This window comes from Phalaenopsis equestris, unplaced genomic scaffold, assembly GCF_001263595.1.
Source record: "Phalaenopsis equestris unplaced genomic scaffold, ASM126359v1 Scaffold001343, whole genome shotgun sequence".
NCBI lineage: Eukaryota > Viridiplantae > Streptophyta > Magnoliopsida > Asparagales > Orchidaceae > Phalaenopsis > Phalaenopsis equestris.
Window position 1 is genome coordinate 576,684 of NW_018165782.1, and position 18,617 is coordinate 595,300.

Consider the following 18,617-nt stretch of genomic DNA (forward strand, 5'->3'; position numbering starts at 1 on the left):
CGAAATACTTTTCATCAATTGTATATATATGTATTTATTGATGAATAGTATTCTTAAGAAAATTGACTATAATATTATAAAGAATTATAATCAATTAAAAGTATTAAATAATAAAATAGAATAAAAATGATTAAATTAAATTCAAATGACGTTTTAATATAAATAATAATAATTTTTAAATTGTCTCAGCCCTTAACATATTGTGACTATATGATTAAGATTCGTGAACAGCTTGTGTGTTTGGCTTGGTGAGCAAACAAGTTGAACGTTAATGCACTTTTTGAGCTCTAAATATAAACAAGCCGAACACGAGCTGAGCCCGAACTCAATCTTGTTTGACTCATTTACACCCCTAATCCTAAGTAACATGTAATCTTAAAATTCTTCTCATCAATTAGACCATTAATTTTCAACCCATCCTTTTTATAGACCACTTATAATAAAATCTACAAAGCACCCAAAAAAAAGAGGAAAAAACAGTAACGAAACCAATATTTGTGTCAAAATTATGCTTTGAGTGCAAATGACTTGTAGAAATAGGATTTATACAAGTCAAAGAAACTGAGAAGCAGAGGGTTGTTCAACAAATTATGCAAAATAAGATACATTATTGGCTTAATTACAATGAAGTCATCATCAAGCCCTACAACAATTCTGCTCAGCCAACTCGCCTCCCTCACCAAATTTGAATTTTTATAAATTTCGAAATAATCGCAATAATTAGCAACGAGATGTTCATCTTATATGCCCAAAAAAACAGCATTTGATTCTTCATTGAATTTTGAAAAATAAAATAAAATAAAATTGACATTACACATTTTTGAATGCTATACAATTTATGCTCCACAAAAATCCCTACATATTTGCAATCCATATATGCATCAAACATGAAGTCAACATAACTCTCTACAATATAGTGTTCATTATCATGAAATTACATGAAAAACAAAGCATAGGAAAAACTACATCAAATGATAATTAGTTCATTATGAACATCCATTTGAAAAAGATGATTTAAGAAGACGATTAGCGCTTAGGTTTCTTATTCTTTTTGGCTCCTGCTTTCCTTCTAGCTTTCCGAAACCCACCAGTCTCCTGCAGAGAGCAATTTCTGTCAGAAGATCATAATAATCAAAGGTTATTTATTTACTTACTAGTGCTTGGGTGTGTGGTTTGAGTTGCGTACAACCTCGAAAGATGTTTGCTATAATCCATGACACCTAATTCAACTACTCCAAGTCTTACTAAACTAAACTCTAATCTTTCTAATCAATTGGAGAAAACAAAAATCCCCCTCAACAAAAAAAATGCTTTGTTTATCAGGGATCTTAAAGATGAAGTGACACCAAATATATAGTTATCCAAACGAGTAACGACTTTTTTTTTGGCCAGTGTTAACCAAGGTCAAGTCAAGAGATCCTAAGGGTCAATTTGATCACCAACCACCTAGAGACATTATATAGAAGGTTCAATTTCAGCAATTTAAGCCATTTTTTTCTAGGAAGAAGGCTCTATTGAGCCGTATTTTCTTTCAAACGTGCTTACTGACTTGAGCACAAGAATATTTTCTACAGAACACTTTGCAGATTGAATAAAAAAATAAATGATCGTTATGAATGACATCGAATAAAGGGCTCTACTAGCTTTAGATTGTATCCAACATGCAATAAATATAGTTAAAAACAAAATTGCACCATACGAAAGTAGGCAGAATACAAGTTCTATAGCAAGAAAGAGTAGCAATTTGACCTATCATGCCTAAGATACCTAGTGGTTAGCAATTAAATGCCTAATGGATAAACAACATTCGATGTGCATGTAAGAAGATATTTTCAAAACACTCTCAGGATTTTGTAATCAATCTTTGACCCAATAATATATGAGTGAAGAAACTACCTTATAGCAATCTCTAACTTATTAATGAAATTCCAGATGGTTGCAAGGACAATTAAAGAAATTGGCCAAAATGATTCCTCAACTACTTATGACTTATGCCAAAAATCCGACTTAATTCCCATATTCTTTAAATGAGGACCAAACAATTCATATCATCTAAACTAACTAAAAAATAAAGTTACTGATGTTAAAAGTCAGAATATTTAAAAAAGATAAATTTTTTTTGACATTTCCCCTCGTACAATAGTAGTCAATTGACATCATGAAGGTTGCAAAAATAGTTGATTTTCTAGTTTGTTGCAATGCAATTAAAACAACAAAAACTTTAAATTATTTATTATAAAAATCATATTGTTTTGCAATCTGCACGATCTTAATCCAGCTGGCTTATCTGAAATTAGCTGCTGTAAACGAGAAAATAAGATAAGTATTAATTAGATTTTACCTAAAAAAATCCAAAGGATAACATATTTTCCAATGATGCACTCATTTTAATAATACTAACTTTAAATTTTATTATTTTGGATGGTAGGATAATTTTGATCCCTATTTAAAGAATATGGGGACTGAATTGAACCTTTCATATAACCCCTCACAAATATTTTTTGGGCATCTAAAAAAATTAAGATGAACATAATTCAAAATTTCAAGTAAACACATCCAGCATGTTAATATCATGTATTATTTGACTGCAACTTCAAAACTCACCTTCTTGTATTTTGTATATGCAGTTCGACCAGTTGATTTTTCTCCATTTTGACTGACATACACCTGCCAAAGAAAACCAAAAAAAAAAAATCACTAATAACTACATATTAGCTGTAACATTCGCTATATACTTCATCTAAATTTTATCATAAACATCAATAATGAAAATACGACATACATAAGAGATGCGGGTCGTGACTGCATGTAAGAGTATATATGGTCACAACCAATATGAACACAACTCAATTTAGGAAAACAGATAATTAAAATGAGATAAAAAAACGAATTTTCTTCTTCTCCGCAAGCATAAGGTTTTTAATACCTTTCTTCCATCCTGGTCGGTAAACCAGTGACCTGATTGACGGACATCAGCACTGACTCTTCTTTTTCCAGCATCCTTAGGGACGGTAGCTTTGCTTCTAGGATCCACCCAACTCCCCGCAGCATCTGAGGCTTCTATAACATTGCGACGACTTTCCTTATTATGCTTTTTACTTGAACTTGATCTAGCTAACTTTTCAGGCACAATGGGGGCCTCCGCACCAGCAGATGTGGTGCTAAACTGACCCCTAGAAGTAGAAAGTAAGATATAAATCAAAAGATAAAGACGATAAGAAGAATATGAAAGAAAAAATGAAAATGATGCAATTATTACATATAATCAAGATTTTGAGCACCAAACTGCTGAGCTTCAGTATTATTCTTAATTCCTAAAGGAATAAAGTGTGGTAAACGCTCTCGGACTAATGTCTGGATCCTTGGATCGTTATGGTAGAAATATTGATATGCTGGAGGATGAGGACTCGACAAATCCCAATTTATATCCGCCTTTCCGCTGATTTTATTTGAAGGGTTCAAGACATCATTTCCATCAATGACATCTAACCCTCCAGAACTGCCAAAACCCGAAGATCTCATTTCTTCCTTGCGCTCATTTACATTTTGATCATTCACTGTTCTGAAATATTCATTACAAAACTCATCCAGAGCTGGAGTTTCTAATTTGCTGCTTTTCTTTGGACTAAAATCTTTCCAAAAACTTTCTTTTTGGCATTTGCTTGCTAAAGAACTTTTTTTCGGCTCCAAGGTTGAGCATTTTTCATGAAAATACTTCCCTCTTTTCAAAGATACGTCAGCCTTTTCATTATTTCTACATTTACCTTTACTGACAGAAGAATCATCTGAATCTGAGTCAATTAAATTGATCTTTCTAATAGGGCTAATGGTTAACCTTGGAAAAACATACTTGTCATTGCTCGTGTTTACTCCTGTCAAAGTGGAGATGCCACCAGAAGCAGGCGTGACTTTAGAATCTATCTTCTTACACTCTGAATTATCCCTTAGGAAACCACGATGCAGTAAGGAAAATTTTGTATTGCAACAGGTAACATTACTTTGAGTAGATGCATAATTATCTGCTAACAAAAAGAATGGGCAAATAATTAATAACGAATGCATCATTAAGTTCACGAAAATTACATATTAAAAAAGTATACTTTGTCTCTCATGCTAGATTGAAATTATGGTAGTGTATCAAAAAGAGAACATTCCCTAAAATAGAAATGAAATGCTACTAGAAGAAAATCATTGATTAAGGCTTTGGTAGATAATGCTATGTTTTGTTTGTTGTGATGGCTTGTATTGTAAAAACAGAAGTTATTTGTACTCACAAAGATGAGCAAGCCACTCAGTAACTTAATTGGTCATGGTTACAACACGATGGAGAATGTGCAATCAAATTAAGAGGTTTTTCATTGTGATTTTTCAACACAAATCAAAAGGGAAAAATTGACTCTTCATACTTGGCTAAATATGTCTGCCTTCTTATTTCTATGAAAACTATGCATGAAAGTTTATTTCAGTAAGAATACTTATTGTACTCTACAACCGTCGAAACTAGTTCACGCCAACCTCAAATTCGAACATTGTTTGAAGCTTGTTCAAACCCTACAATTCTCCATACACACAAAACTTCCTACACAAACACCTCTTCTCCTTCATAAGCCGCCAGACCCATTTCCAAAGGAGCTCCCACGCAAACACATCTTATTCTTTGAATGCCACCACCCCATCAATTGCTGACTGCCTTAGCAAGCTCCTGCACAAACAGCTCTTCTCCTTCATATGTCGTCAACCCTGTCAATTGTTGCCCAGAGCTCTCTCACAAAATCCTCTTCTCCTTCAAATGTTGTCAGTTCCATTAACTGTTGGCCCTAGCAAGCTTTGGCACAAACTTATATTTTCCTTCAAATGTTTTCAGTGCCGTCAATTGTTGCCCCTAGCAAGCTCCCGCATGAACTACTGCGTTAAAAGCCACCGATCCTCGTGATCCTTGTCTACATCAAGCTTTAGTGTGAACTCATCCTCACCTTCATATATCGCCATTCCCGTCAATTGTTGCCCCCATCAAGATTCCACATGAATTCCCATCATGAATCTTCCACAACTTACTGATGAATCACCATTTTCTAACAGTATTCAAATACACTTGAATTGTACACCAACAATATATCAGCATGAATCTCGATATAATCTAACGATTCAAGATCAAAGGAGATATGATGAGGATCCCTCTGACGAAAACCATAAAGCCTCACGAATTTGACAGACCGATAACCAACCAAGCCGACCAGAGACAAACTCAGTCGATCGAAAGGCCATCCAAGCTAACAGGAGACAGACATCCACATTGATCACTCTGAAGGAAATGACTGAACAATGGTCTAGCACCTCCAACGATTTAACAGTATCAATGCAAAGCACTCTCTAAAGCTCCCTCAAAGATCACCAAGGAACAATAATCAGAAAAACTGATCGGTCATCCTTCTCAAGAACCAACTGGCTTCCCATTCAAAATTTGACCAGTGCACAAACGAAATATGATCGAAATAAGCTCAATCGACCAACCCAAAGACCTGCTAAGCAAAAGGTTTAGGCATGCAAAAAGACCAAAATACCCTGTACAACCCCTATAAAGCAGGGGTAAAACATATAATTTTACCTTTTGGTGCATCTATCTTCTATAAATAAGAAAATCATAACATGTATTAAGGCACTTTTGGCTCTTCTCCCTTGACCCTTCTTTTGTATGAAGTCTCCATCCCATTCTCCTTCTAACCTCCATATTTGATATATAAAATGGGTCGCAAAAGCTTGGGAATACTCCATTTTGCTCCAGAGGGACCAATCACCCTACACTCATCTCTCTCTCTCTCTCTCTCTCTCTCTCTCTCCCCTTTCTGATTCCTACCGCTATACTCCTTGGGCATGTCTCACAAGTCAATTTTAGATTCAACATCCTAAAGAGTGTGGTGATGAAGCATGTTACCAACAAGAAAATAAGTGACGCTAATCAGGATGGCTTCACCATAAAGACACTCATAACAGAGAGCACACCAAGGAGTTCATGCAACAACAAATCCAAAAGCAGAAAAATCCTGTTTCCATCATTTTCCGAGAGGCTTTGGCTTGGAGACGAGAACCACATTTTTAAAAACGGATAGCCAACCCCCAACGATCGGATAACTCCCCTAAGGAAAGCCAACCAATAACACCACAAAAACGCTCGGAGAACTCCCCTAAGGGAAGCCAACCAATATCACCACAAAAAAGCTCGGACAACTCCGAGCATTTAAGACCCAACCCATTAATAAAAAGACGTTATCATTTCGAACCCTTTATATTTCTTTTACTATGAAAAAACAATGAATCATTTTAATATTTTCCTAGGTCCAATTGGCACTTGAAGTACTCGAACCCAAAATGCTCCCACATCGTGAAACTTGGTTTCCAAACTTGAATCAGATAACGTTTTGAAGGTGGTTCTCTGTCAATTAGTGACAAGCTCCGCAAAGGGTATCGAGTAAATCACCCCAAAAGCAAGTTTCATGGTTACCCTTGGAAAAGAACGACATGATTCGATTAGTAAGCCTAGCACAAGGGATAATCCAGATGATGAAAATCAGACAAAGCAACTGATACCTAGAAAAGAGTAAGACACGATTTGGTTGCCAGTACCTTTAAATAAATCGACGATGATCCAAAAGACATCCGATCAGTAGAAAACAATAATGACGACTGACAACGACGAGATAAATGTTTGATCAACGTCCTAACGCTAAAAATCCGACCCTCAACACCAAGCATAAAAAAGCTCATGTTTATAAACTTGACACGGATAAAACTCTGGAGGTGGATTCATGTCTAGTAGTGATAATCACGACGAAGGATACAACATAAATTGCTCCAGTAGCGAGTCCCGATGGTTAACCTCATGAAGACAAGGATCAAATCCTCTTAAAACCTAGCGAAAGGTGTGGCCCGACCGAGACGATGACTCGACCGAGCAAATGAGACACAGGAGGTACAAAACTTGTGTCGGGCAGCAACATATCAAAAAATGACCAATGATCTTTTCGAAGTTTTGAGTCATCAACCATTATCAACACAAACTATCATGAGGAAATAGCGAGGTAAAGGTAAAATAATGAAAGAAGCAAAGGTAAACAAAATACGACTGAATGCTTCATTCATTTCAAAATATAAAAATGTACAAATTTTCTCTGCAAAAAAGTTCATTTACAACAAATATATATCTTTCCAAAGTATTCTGTTAGCAAAATTTTCCAAAGTCACAAGAGGCCATCCAGAGTTCAGAGTAAAAGATTCTTGGGCACCTCCAACATCCGAGTCCTCTCTTGTAGATCTCTCAAAACTAGTGTAAGTGCAACAAATTCCTCTAAGTCAGCAAATTTAGGGTCCAAAAGATTTGATCTAACAAATCAGTCGATCGTCATGACGATATTGATCCGAAGCAGCTCATTCAAGATTTTCACGTGTCGCGGATGAAAAGGGAGCATCTCAAAGAAATATACTTCGATTTTCATAATCATCATTTTCTTCTTTAGCATCAGATTTTTTTGTTGGATGACCAATAGAAGTTCCGATGGAGTAGAGATATCATCCTCCGCTGCCCCAGCTTCCGCTTGGCCACCATTGTTAGCTTCTCCGCCTCCTTCGCAAAAATAGTCGGAGTATTGACCCTCTCTACGGTGGCAGCCCATTTCGATTCCACTAGGTCAAGGGCCATCGATTAAAGGTGGGAAGCCTCTCACGCTTTGATGTGGCAGCAATCTATCTTCTGATAGAGCTTTGGATGCTCGAGTGCCTTAAGAGACTTAGCAAAGGCCCGAGATTAGATCACTTCCAACAATGTGGATAGATAATACTCTGCTAAAGAACTAGTAAAAAAATCCACTTCCCGGTCGATCACAACGTATCGCCCATCAAAGTCGGTTTACTCGAGAAGGGACCCATTAAACCGAAGAACCCTTTCTCTTCTTCTAAAAAGATAGAGGCAATAGAAGAATCAATCTAGAAGCAGGCTCCTTTCCTACCTGGTGGCGCATTTCTTCCTCCTGGAATTATGTTTTTTATTAAGTCCCTAACTAGGTCCAAGTGGTGGAAGAGGGCTGACTAGCTTCGCTCCGAGCGGACACACCTATGAAAGTCGCGATATCAGGATGAGGGGAAGCCGACCTCATCTTCATTTCCGTTGAAGCATCCCCTTCAGCTTCGAAATCCTCTGAGAGACCAGAAAACTATTTGGGTTCTAGCGACCCATGCCGGAAGGAGCTCCACATCAGAGGTGGTAAAAAATTCCACTATCATTCGGTCGAACTTCTTCGGAACAATGACCCTATTAACAATCGCCGAGATAGTACACTGGGAAACCGACAGAAGCTCGTCGAACCCATCACCCTCAATGCAGGAATAGTCTGTCCCCTTCTTTCTCTTAAAAGGCGCCTATAGTCGGGACGTTCTTGATCCCCCAGCTTGAAGAAAATGAGGCAATGAGGAACTTCAAACTCCAATCCTTCATTTCGTCCTACCCGAGAGCTAGAACCGATCAAGTGTACCAAACTGAACATACCCATTGGTCTCTACCTAGAAGAACATCTGACTGAACAAGTCAGTCGACCACGGAATCCCTTTGCGTTGACAAAAGAGTACATAAGTCATGATTGTAGAGTTCGGCTAAATCTCCGTTGAAATAATGGTGTATCAATTGAAAATCGCCTGAAACTCCTGATAGAAAGGCAGGCACATACCATACCCCAAATAGTCCCCATAAATCACCAAGTCGTCTCCGAACCCATTAGTATCCCTTTCGTCCCGGCGAGCAGCCAGAAACTTTATGATCGGGTCCAAAATGAAAGCCTCCTCCACACAAAGGCCACCTCCGAAGGAGGCAGAATTGACCACTTGGTCTCCACAACCAATCTGAAGGATTATGAAGTGCATTTTGGAGCCATCAAAAAAAGAGAGAAAAACCTCAACAAAGAAAGAAGTAACCAAATGACAGAAAGGTAGAGGAAAAGACAAAGCAAGCGCAAAAGAGCGCATTCAGTCCTAATTTATGCGACGAAAGAGGAATCGTTGCATGAAATTTTTAAGAGAAAAATGTTGTCAACACAAAAATTGAGAAGGAAATAAAATAGAATCTTATTTAAAAAATATTAAAGGATTACACTCGAATGCTATTCTGACATAAAGTATTTTACAAATTGGTCTTCGACCGCCTTGGCCAAGACAAGACACTTCTTAATTAACCTCATGTACAACATCTGCCCACCGAGCTTGAATTGATTAGCTCGGTCGACCACAGAGTGGGCCCTCTGCAAATAAGCATCCTCTCGTATTTCAAACGCTTCACAACAAAAAGCAGAAGTTTCCCCTTGAACTTCCTCCAGTCAGACCAGCACTTCGCGGAGATCTTCATCTTATTGAGCCTCAGTAATTCGAGCCAGAGTGACCCAACTTCACCCAAGCAGCGAGTCAAAGTCCTTGGGGACATCCTATATCCTTTAGCCACTTCCTCGTGGATCTCGACAGGGTCGACCGAGCGGTTGACTGTGTTCTTCCCACTCCCGGCCGACACATGATATGCAGGAGCTGACGTTGCAGTTGGATCAATCCGGAGATCCTCGTCTATTTCAGGAGACATAACTAATAAAAAGAAAGAAAAAAATCTAAAAAATCCTACGATAATAAAACACGTGTACTCATTATCCTCTCCATCCCATATCAAATAATCGAGGTTCTACCCCGATTCGATGGCGAGAGATCAACAAATCCTTTCATCCTGATCAGTTGTTGACCACTGCTAGTTGTTTTCCAGCAGGTTGAGGAGCACTAGCAGTTTGTGGTCGATTCGAGATCATAACAGGAGCTTTAGTCGACGAACCAGCCCTCGAACCACCCAGCTCCTACCAAGCACTAGATCGAATTTTCTCTGAAACCTCTCAGATTGAATCTGATGACCCCCCCTTTTCGATCCTCTTGGACATCTTCGGCTTCTTGACAAGTTTCTTCTCCCACTTCTTCCTAGGTTCATCCTTTGGGAGATGTTGTTTCTTCACCCCAAGATCGGCGACATCTTCTCTAGATCCACGAGTTTAATAGAAGGATCCAATCTTTTCTTCATAAGGATTTCTTCAAAAGTTGGGTTAATGCAAGGAGAGAAACACAAAATGCTGAGAACCGTCCACTATGCCCTATTTATAAGGTTCATGGGCATGGAAACCCAAGAAATTTAATCATTGCTTCGAATTTTGGCTGTTAAGATTTATTTTTCACTTTAAAAATTCTTTTATTCTTATCACAGTCGTTGCTATCAAAAATTAAGAGAATCAAAAAACTAAATATGTACACCAAAAATATATCAACACGAATCTCGAGATAATCTAATCGTCCAAGATCAAAGGATAAATGACGCGGACGAAAAACTATAAAATCTCATTAGTCAAACCGGCTGATAGCCAACCCAGCGGACCAAAGGCAAGCTCAATCAACTAAAAGTCCACCCAAGCCAACAAGAGACAAGCATCCACATTCCACACCGATCACTCTAAAGGAAATGACCAAATAAAAGTCTAGCATCTCCAACGATCTAACAGTATTAACACAAAACACTCTCAAAAGCTCCCCCAAAGATCACCAATGATAATAATCAAAAAAGCTGACTGGCCACCCAAAAGCCGACCAACCATCCCACTCAAGAACTGGCCGACTTCAAATTCAAAAATCGACCAGTGCTTATACGAAAGCCAACTGAAACCAACTCAGTCGACCGACTTGAAAACCTGCCGGGCAGATGGTTAAGGCATACAAAAAGACCATAATACCCCATGCAACCCTCTAGAGCAGGTGTAAAACATTAAATTTAGCCTTTTTGGTCCCTCGATCTTCTGTAAATAGGGGGACTAGATCATGTATAAAGAGTTATTTTGGCTCTTCACTCTTGACCTTTTTTTTTCTAAAGGGATGGTTTGGTCACATTAGACGTCGACCATCTAATGATCCGATTAGGAGAGATGTTTTAGATTCGACTTGTGTTAAGAAAGGTAGAGGTAGACCTAGGAAGACTTGTGCTTATTGTATAAAAAATGATCTTAATTTACTAGAACTAAATGAAAATATGACATTAAATAGGACGCAATGGAAAAAAAAAGGATTGGAAAAAAAGGATTCATATAGCCGACCCCACGTAGTGGGATTAAGGCTTTGTTGTTGTTGTTGTTGGAGCCTATCTCCCCTTTTCCTTGTAAACTCCATATTCAATATATATTTTGCCCCAGAGGAGCAATTCGTTGTGCTCTCTCTCTCTCTCTCTCTCTCTCTCTCTCCTTCCTGTCAATCGTACCGCTTTATTCTTTGGGTCTTATAGGACAAATCTGAATTCAACATGAATGATGTTCTAATTAAAAAAGATACAAATCAATTCTATATGACTTAGTTTAAGTAGTTAGCAAATATAAGAAGTTGTCCTTCACTGGTGAGAATTCCATTCAAAGTAAGTTGTTATGCCTATTTCTCACAGGAAATAAAATGAGAAAAATATTTAGTCATTTACAAGTATTATGAAATATATACAGTCAATTTTTTGAATCAAAGAACGCAAAAGAAAGCATGCTTACGTTTTAGAAATGAAAAATAAAGCTTGCATAAGTTTTAGGAAAGTAAAAGAAAGCATTACCAAAATGCCTATATATTTTTCTATGTAGATTTATCGAGAATCACAAAACTGGGAAGCTGATAATCAAAAGAATTATAAAAAGAGTCAAAGAAAAATAAAACTTGTTACACGAACATTGGTTATTAGAGCAATAAATTGGGGGGGAAAAAACTTCGCATCACGAATAAATGAAGCACTGAGAGAATTTTATCTTATTTTGTGGGAGAAAAGAAAAAAAAAATAGAACATGGTCACATTCTCAAACATTTTTAAACGCCTGCTCTATTTAAATGTTCTAACTTCTGTTTTTCATAATCTAGCACTTGAACCTTAGTCCAGCAACTAATAAAGCTTCTCTAGTCTGAAAAAGTTTAAAAAAAAAAAAATACACAGCACTTTCATGTTTTGCATGCTAAAACACAATACATTTCTTGCCCAAGAATTTTTTTTAAACTTCATAATTGTATGTCATTCCTTTTCTTAAGGAATTTATTTAATTATACTTTCATAGCTCCATCATGACTCTACACAACATGATGATATGTGGTGGGCCTTCCAAATGACCTTCTCTTCTAATTACTAGTCAGTTAGACAACTAATTTTCAGGAAAATTTTTGTAAGAAACAATATAAGTTGCTCTAATTTTCTTTGCTGTTTTATCTATATTATCTAGTAATACTAAACTACTGTGAAAAATGCTGAGAGAACAGAAACATATCCTGAAGACAGGTAGGTTTGGGGCGTCATTGGGCCTGAATTGTCTTTTACTGTTTGGTGGATTGAAATGTCAAAATGTTTAGGCTCCCTTACTCCTTTCTAATTGTGAAAGTTTATTGCTAGAAATAAAGATATTAAAATTAAATGTATGCAGATAATTGGTATATCGTAAGCTGGTGAATCAAATTAGGAAAAAACAAAGGAATAATCTATAAAAGATTTGTTGATGCATCAGTAAAGTGGCTAATTTGGAGCCATGTATCTATATATTAACTCACTCACTTGTTTTGTTTTTCAAAAATTTCAACGTTATTTTGGTGATTTCATTGCTAATTTTATTTTTTTATATTCCCAGATTTCACAGATCAAAGATAATGGAACTTCCACTTGAATCTCAAGAAAGGGAGATGAAGTACACTAGTATCTAAAAACCCTACCTCTCAATGTTTTAAAAACAAGGCTAGACATTGAAACAAAAGGAAAGGTTTAAAATTCAAAATTTGAACCGGATGCTATAATAAATATTAAATTAATTTATTAAAATTTAAATAATGTAATGATGATATATTCAACAATTCAGTATACAATATATTTCTCTTAAATATGACATTAACAATAACAAAATCATACGCTAAACTAAAATCTAATATGGTTCTACATTTTTTATCAATCACTCCCAAATTGTAGCCACCATGAATATTTCTAAAATCTTATGCCACTCTAACATGTATATTTAAATCTCCTCCAATAAAAATTTTTTCTACAAGAGATATCATTTGTATTAATTCTTCTAGGTCATTCCAGAATTTTTTTTGAACATATACTTGATAAGCACAAGCACTTATAATATAAAAAATCTTAATATCAAAAATAATCTTTAGGACTATAATTTCATCTCTAATTCTGTTAATTTTTACAACATTATCTTTCAAGCTTTTATTTATAATTACACCTACACCATTTCTAGTGTGACTCCTACCTAAATATCAAAGTTTAAAGCCTAAATTATCAATCTTCTTAGTATTTTCTCTAATTCATTTAGTCTCTTGAATGCATAGGATATTTATCTTCATATGAATCATAATATCAACTAATTTCATTAATTTACTTGTGATAGTATTTATATTCTAAGATCCTATCCTAATATTAGTTTCATGGACTAACTTATTTACCGGCAATATTTTGTAAAGTAGAAATTCTTGTTTATTTGACACTACACCCGGACACCGGTGTAGCAACCCTTGAATAAAATATCATTAGCAAAAAAAAAAAAAAAAAGGAAATTTAATTGCTTAAAAAATAGGCTAAATACTACTAAATGAGAAAATAAGATAAACAAAGTAAATAAAAAAAAACAAATCAAATTTCAAAAAATATAATAAAATTACATGTTAAATACCTTAAAGTCAAAGATAAAAAAATTTCTAGCATAAGAAGAAGATGTTAACCAAAGAAAAAAAATACAAATTTGATATATTATTAGATGAGAGTTAAAAAAAAAAAAAACTATTTTGAAACATTGTGTTGAATTGGATAATCTGTTATGTTATATGATTGATAAACTAAAATGAACTTAGTTAACTCTAAGAAAATGTATAAATGCAAATATTCAGTTTTAGGTTAGATGGCTATTGAGATTTGGAAAGTTATAAAGGAGATTACAATTGTTTGGTTCATTAAGTTCTACAATAAAATTTAAAAGATTGAAAGGTAGCAAAATGATTGAAGCATCATTGTTATAATGATATTTTAAAAATATAGAAGATTTTGAACCACAATGATAAATTTAACTTTTGAGACATTCAATTGGAATCATCAAAGAGAATAATGATACAACTACATAGAAACATCACATTAGTATTAAAAAATCAGTGTGTTTAAGTCTAGAAGATCCATTATGAGGTATTAATGAAATGGTAAGGAAAGCAAAAAAAGAACATTTAGATAATTATGTATTTATCTTGATAATGTGTGTTCTTAAGTATCACGAGACTTGATTTGGTGTTTGTTAAGAAAATACATGTATAAAAAAGCCTCTAATGTTATTAAAAATCTGTATGATGGAGTGTTAACTAAAAAATTAGCAATAGTGGTGGAGTAACCAAACTTTTAAACCTTAGAACAACTATGATAGATTATTAAGTCAATATCCTTTCATATTGGTAAGAAAAATAATTACAAAGAATATTCAAAATAAGACACATTGGTATATAATTTTTATATACAAAATTGTTATAATCAATGAGAGATTTATTGAAAATAAGTGAAACTCTAGAATATTGGAAAAAAAAAAAACCTTGAAAAACATCTTGAGGATAATAGGGCAAAAACAAAATATAAGATACACAAATGTAATGAATATAAGATCAACAATTATCATTCAAAATTATTCGAAAAGAACCTAAATATGGTAGGGTTAAGTATCATAGATTTATCATAAGAAAATCCTAATATAGATAAAATAAAATTTTTTTTAGAGTTAAGGTTCTATGACTGAAATGGAGAAGTTATTTATGAGCATAATGCAATTACTATTCTAAAGAGAAAATTATGGAGATCTGAAGATAAAACTAAACATTAGTGGGTGATGCATTTTGGATCCGAACCATGTAAAATTTGTACATTTTTTGTTCAGTTTTTTTCTTTTTTTTTGTCCTAGTATTTGTCTTTTTTCGCTTGGTTACTTTCAAGCAATTCTCTGGACTCAATATTTTCTCCTGATTAAAACTAGAAGAAAAACAACGCCTCCCATCACCATTTCATTCACTAAAAGTCTAAAAATTGCAGACATCGATTAATTGCTGAACCAAAAAATAAAATAAAATGTCTTCTCATCGAACGACTTGAGCGAGAGAAAGGCATTTCCCATTCTACAAGCAAAGCCAAACATAGACCCTAATTTAAAAAATCAGCTCGTCTCACCTGGGCAGTGCTTAGGCACCTTTTCTGGAGAAGAGAACTCCTCAATATCGTCATGCAAACTCTCCAACGGAGGTAATTCACGCGTCAGACTGCCTCCATCAACCGACGTGCGAGAACCTCCAGCTGCCGCAACAGAGGGAGGTGGCGGCCCCCTCTTCAGACGCTTGAGCACCCGCGCAGGGGGGTCCTCTTCTTGCGCCTCTTCTAGGTTTTCCTGACCTCCAATATCTTCCGATTCTTGAATCAAAGAAGATTCACTTATGCTGCATTCTTTGTTCTGCCGCTGGTCTGGACAAGCCTGAAGGGGGCGTCGATCGCCTTCTTCTTCGTCCTCTTCGCCTTCGGTGCTTAGATCGGCTATGTCGATGTCGAACCCTAATGAAAATGAGGGAACGGAGAAGTCTTCCATTGGAGCTTAGATACGCACGGTTACTTGGAAGATCGAGGGAGACGAGCGCTTCTTTGAGAAGGGATTTGGTGCGCGCACCGAAAATTTTCGGCGTTTTGCGCCAAAACAGACCGACTCGGGGAAGTATCAGGTCGGGCCGGTTAGGTTCTGGCCGATATATATAGTTTTATCATTATTGTTATTAGTTGATATGATCCTTCTGAAATAAGTAAAGCATATTGCATTCCGAGTTTGGACAAAGACCTGTCAAATACTTGCAAAGATCTTTAAAAATCAATCTAATTTTTAAATTTTTAATTGTGTTATAGATCTGTCAAATATTCTATATATATATATATATATACTTTTATCCCAACTAATTATATAGTAATTTGTATCTAGCTGAGAAAGAAGAAAGGGTGTGGGATCAGTCATTAGTGAACAGTACCTGTCCTAATTTTTATATGATGAGGTGTCTGAAATATTCATGATTATGATTTTTTATGCAAATTATCATATTTCAAAGGGCTTAAACATTTAAATAATCACTACCCACCAACAAGCACCAAAGGTAGTTTTCTTAGTGATGAATCTCTCCATCTACAATGAGAAATTTATATGAGACGTAATGATTGAGTGTGTTGTTTCTAATCGTGAGGACACGGGTTTGAATCCTGCATTTTGCCCATTGGGCTCGTCTTTTCCATAATAAAAGGATCCCTACACATTATCATTTTTATTTTATATAGTTTATATTTTGAGATGAAATTGTCAACAGGACAACGACAATAATTGTTAACTAGGCATTGGTCTTTGGCGATCGATGATGACCATAATTGTGGCTAGATATGACAGCAGGTAATGATGGTTAGGATGATTGTTAGTGATGATTTTTTTTTCTAAATACAAAAAAAAATTAAATTTATTTTAAATTTTCTAAAAATAATTTTATTTATTAAAGAAATAAATATACCAAACAACATCATTTTAAAAATATTAATTTAAAAAGTAGAAATATAAAAGCGATCCAAACAAAGTGCTCTCACCCAATCATTTTCCGATAAAATTCACAACAAACTAAACTTCTAAAAGGCTAAATAGCCAAGGGCTTATTAAAGATTTTTTCATATATAAATTTAATTTTAAATATATATTTGACATTTTTTTTACATATTTTTATTTATTATTTTTAAAAATAAATGAATCTATTTTTAAAACATTCAAAAACTATTTTGAATAATTCTAAAAATAACTAAATATTTTTCATTACAAACAAAAATATATGAAAAAAAGTTAAAAAAAAAAACAAAAAAAAATCTACGGCTAGCTAATTAACATTAAAGAAAATATTATGACCAGTAAATCGAATACAACGGAGTTGATGTGGATCACAACACGCCATCAGACATACGATATTGTGTGATCTACGTTATCACCCGCACGGCCCTCCAATCAAAATACTCAAATAATACAGACAAAAAGAACAAAAACCTACTCTGAAATCTCTTCTATCCTGTGCAGCGAAGGTCTCCACTTCCTCTCTCCCACATCATTTCTTCCCGACATTCCCACGCTCATAATCACACGAGAAAGCAGCTTAGAGGCATCCAAGCTTTGCAAGTCTCCATGGCTCACCAACTCCTCCCACTGCTTCGTTCTCATCACTATCTTCACCCGTATAATAGAAGCTTCACTCCTTTCTTCTTCTTCTTCTTTCACCACCTTCTTTCGCCGGCGACCATCGAGCACTTCACAGTCCGAAGCTCTCCGCATGACTTTCCGGAAGAGATAGTTTCCCATCTTCTTCTTCCTTCGATCTCTTTCCACTTGTGTTGCCAAAATTAAGGTTTTGTGCTTTATATGGAGAATGAGGGAGTGTTGGTCTTGTACTCTTTTGTGATGGAGAGTGAAAGTCGTATTGGAAGACTAATAAACATTAAGGATGGAAGCCTCATGACTTCAATGGACTTGGTCTCATGACTTCACAATGGACTTGTTCCTGGTTCAATAATTTATGATATTTCTACCTGATTATTTTGTATTTATGAAACAACATGGTAATTGTCTTGGTATGTTTTTCTATTAATTAAATCATGATTGGAATTGAAAATATAATTTTCTAATTGTTTTTGTTGGATTCAATGAGGGTTAGATAATTCAAGTTGATTGAACAAATTGTACTAATTGCATTGTTGCATGCTGGAAATTATAGAGCAACAAAATGATATTTTAAGCTCTAGTTTTTGATAATTAAGTATGACATGAAGATGTTAGTATTAATTTGATTTTAACCAGCTCATTTAGCTTCAACTAACTTAAAGTATGTTTGGGGCAACTGTAACTTATTGAATAATTTGTTGATAAGCTGATTAAAAATAATCTGCTGATAAGCTAGGTAGAGTTGCTATTACAAATTTTATTTTTATGGAAAAGCCAGACAATAGCCAGAAAACCGTCATCGCGATTAGATTGGTGCGATGTGAAAATGCTATTTTCAGTTTTTTGAAAATGCACAAGCTGCCAAAATGCACTTTACCCAAATAGGTCAGGTGTGTTTTCAAAATGCCACCGCACTAAATAAACTGCCCCAAACGGGCCCTTGATGACCTTAAAATTAAATGAATTTCAAACAACATTAGATGGATGATATTGATGAATTGATGGTGGTGGTCGTCGACAAGAGCTATAAAGTTTCTTCTAATTTTCAAGCACAATTCTGTTTCAAGTTCTAGTGCCTTTTATGTAGAAAATGAAGGAGTACATTTATAATTTTCTAGAGTAGTATTTTGATTATTTTAATTAAATTTTGATATAATTCCATTGAACAACTCATGTACTCTATTTGATCATAACCAGCTTATTTAGCATTGAACTAACTTAATGGACAAAAAATTAAATGAAACTAAGGTAGTTGGATTACCCTCATCATGCCGCTTGCTTTGACTACAAATATGCAAGTTAATTTCATAG

At 35.1% G+C, this 18,617-nt stretch overlaps 1 protein-coding gene across 1 annotated transcript; it reads right to left on the reverse strand.

Annotated features, from left to right (window-relative positions):
• Positions 1–805: 805 nt before the first annotated feature.
• LOC110034101 lies at positions 806–15,791 on the reverse strand. The gene is made up of 5 exons (XM_020738365.1): positions 15,260–15,791; positions 3,260–4,019; positions 2,927–3,173; positions 2,605–2,667; positions 806–1,095 (listed from the first exon to the last, which is right to left on the reverse strand). The coding sequence occupies exons 1-5, from the start codon at positions 15,666–15,668 to the stop codon at positions 1,027–1,029; spliced, it is 1,548 nt and encodes a 515-aa protein (XP_020594024.1). The 5' UTR covers positions 15,669–15,791; the 3' UTR covers positions 806–1,026.
• Positions 15,792–18,617: the final 2,826 nt, after the last annotated feature.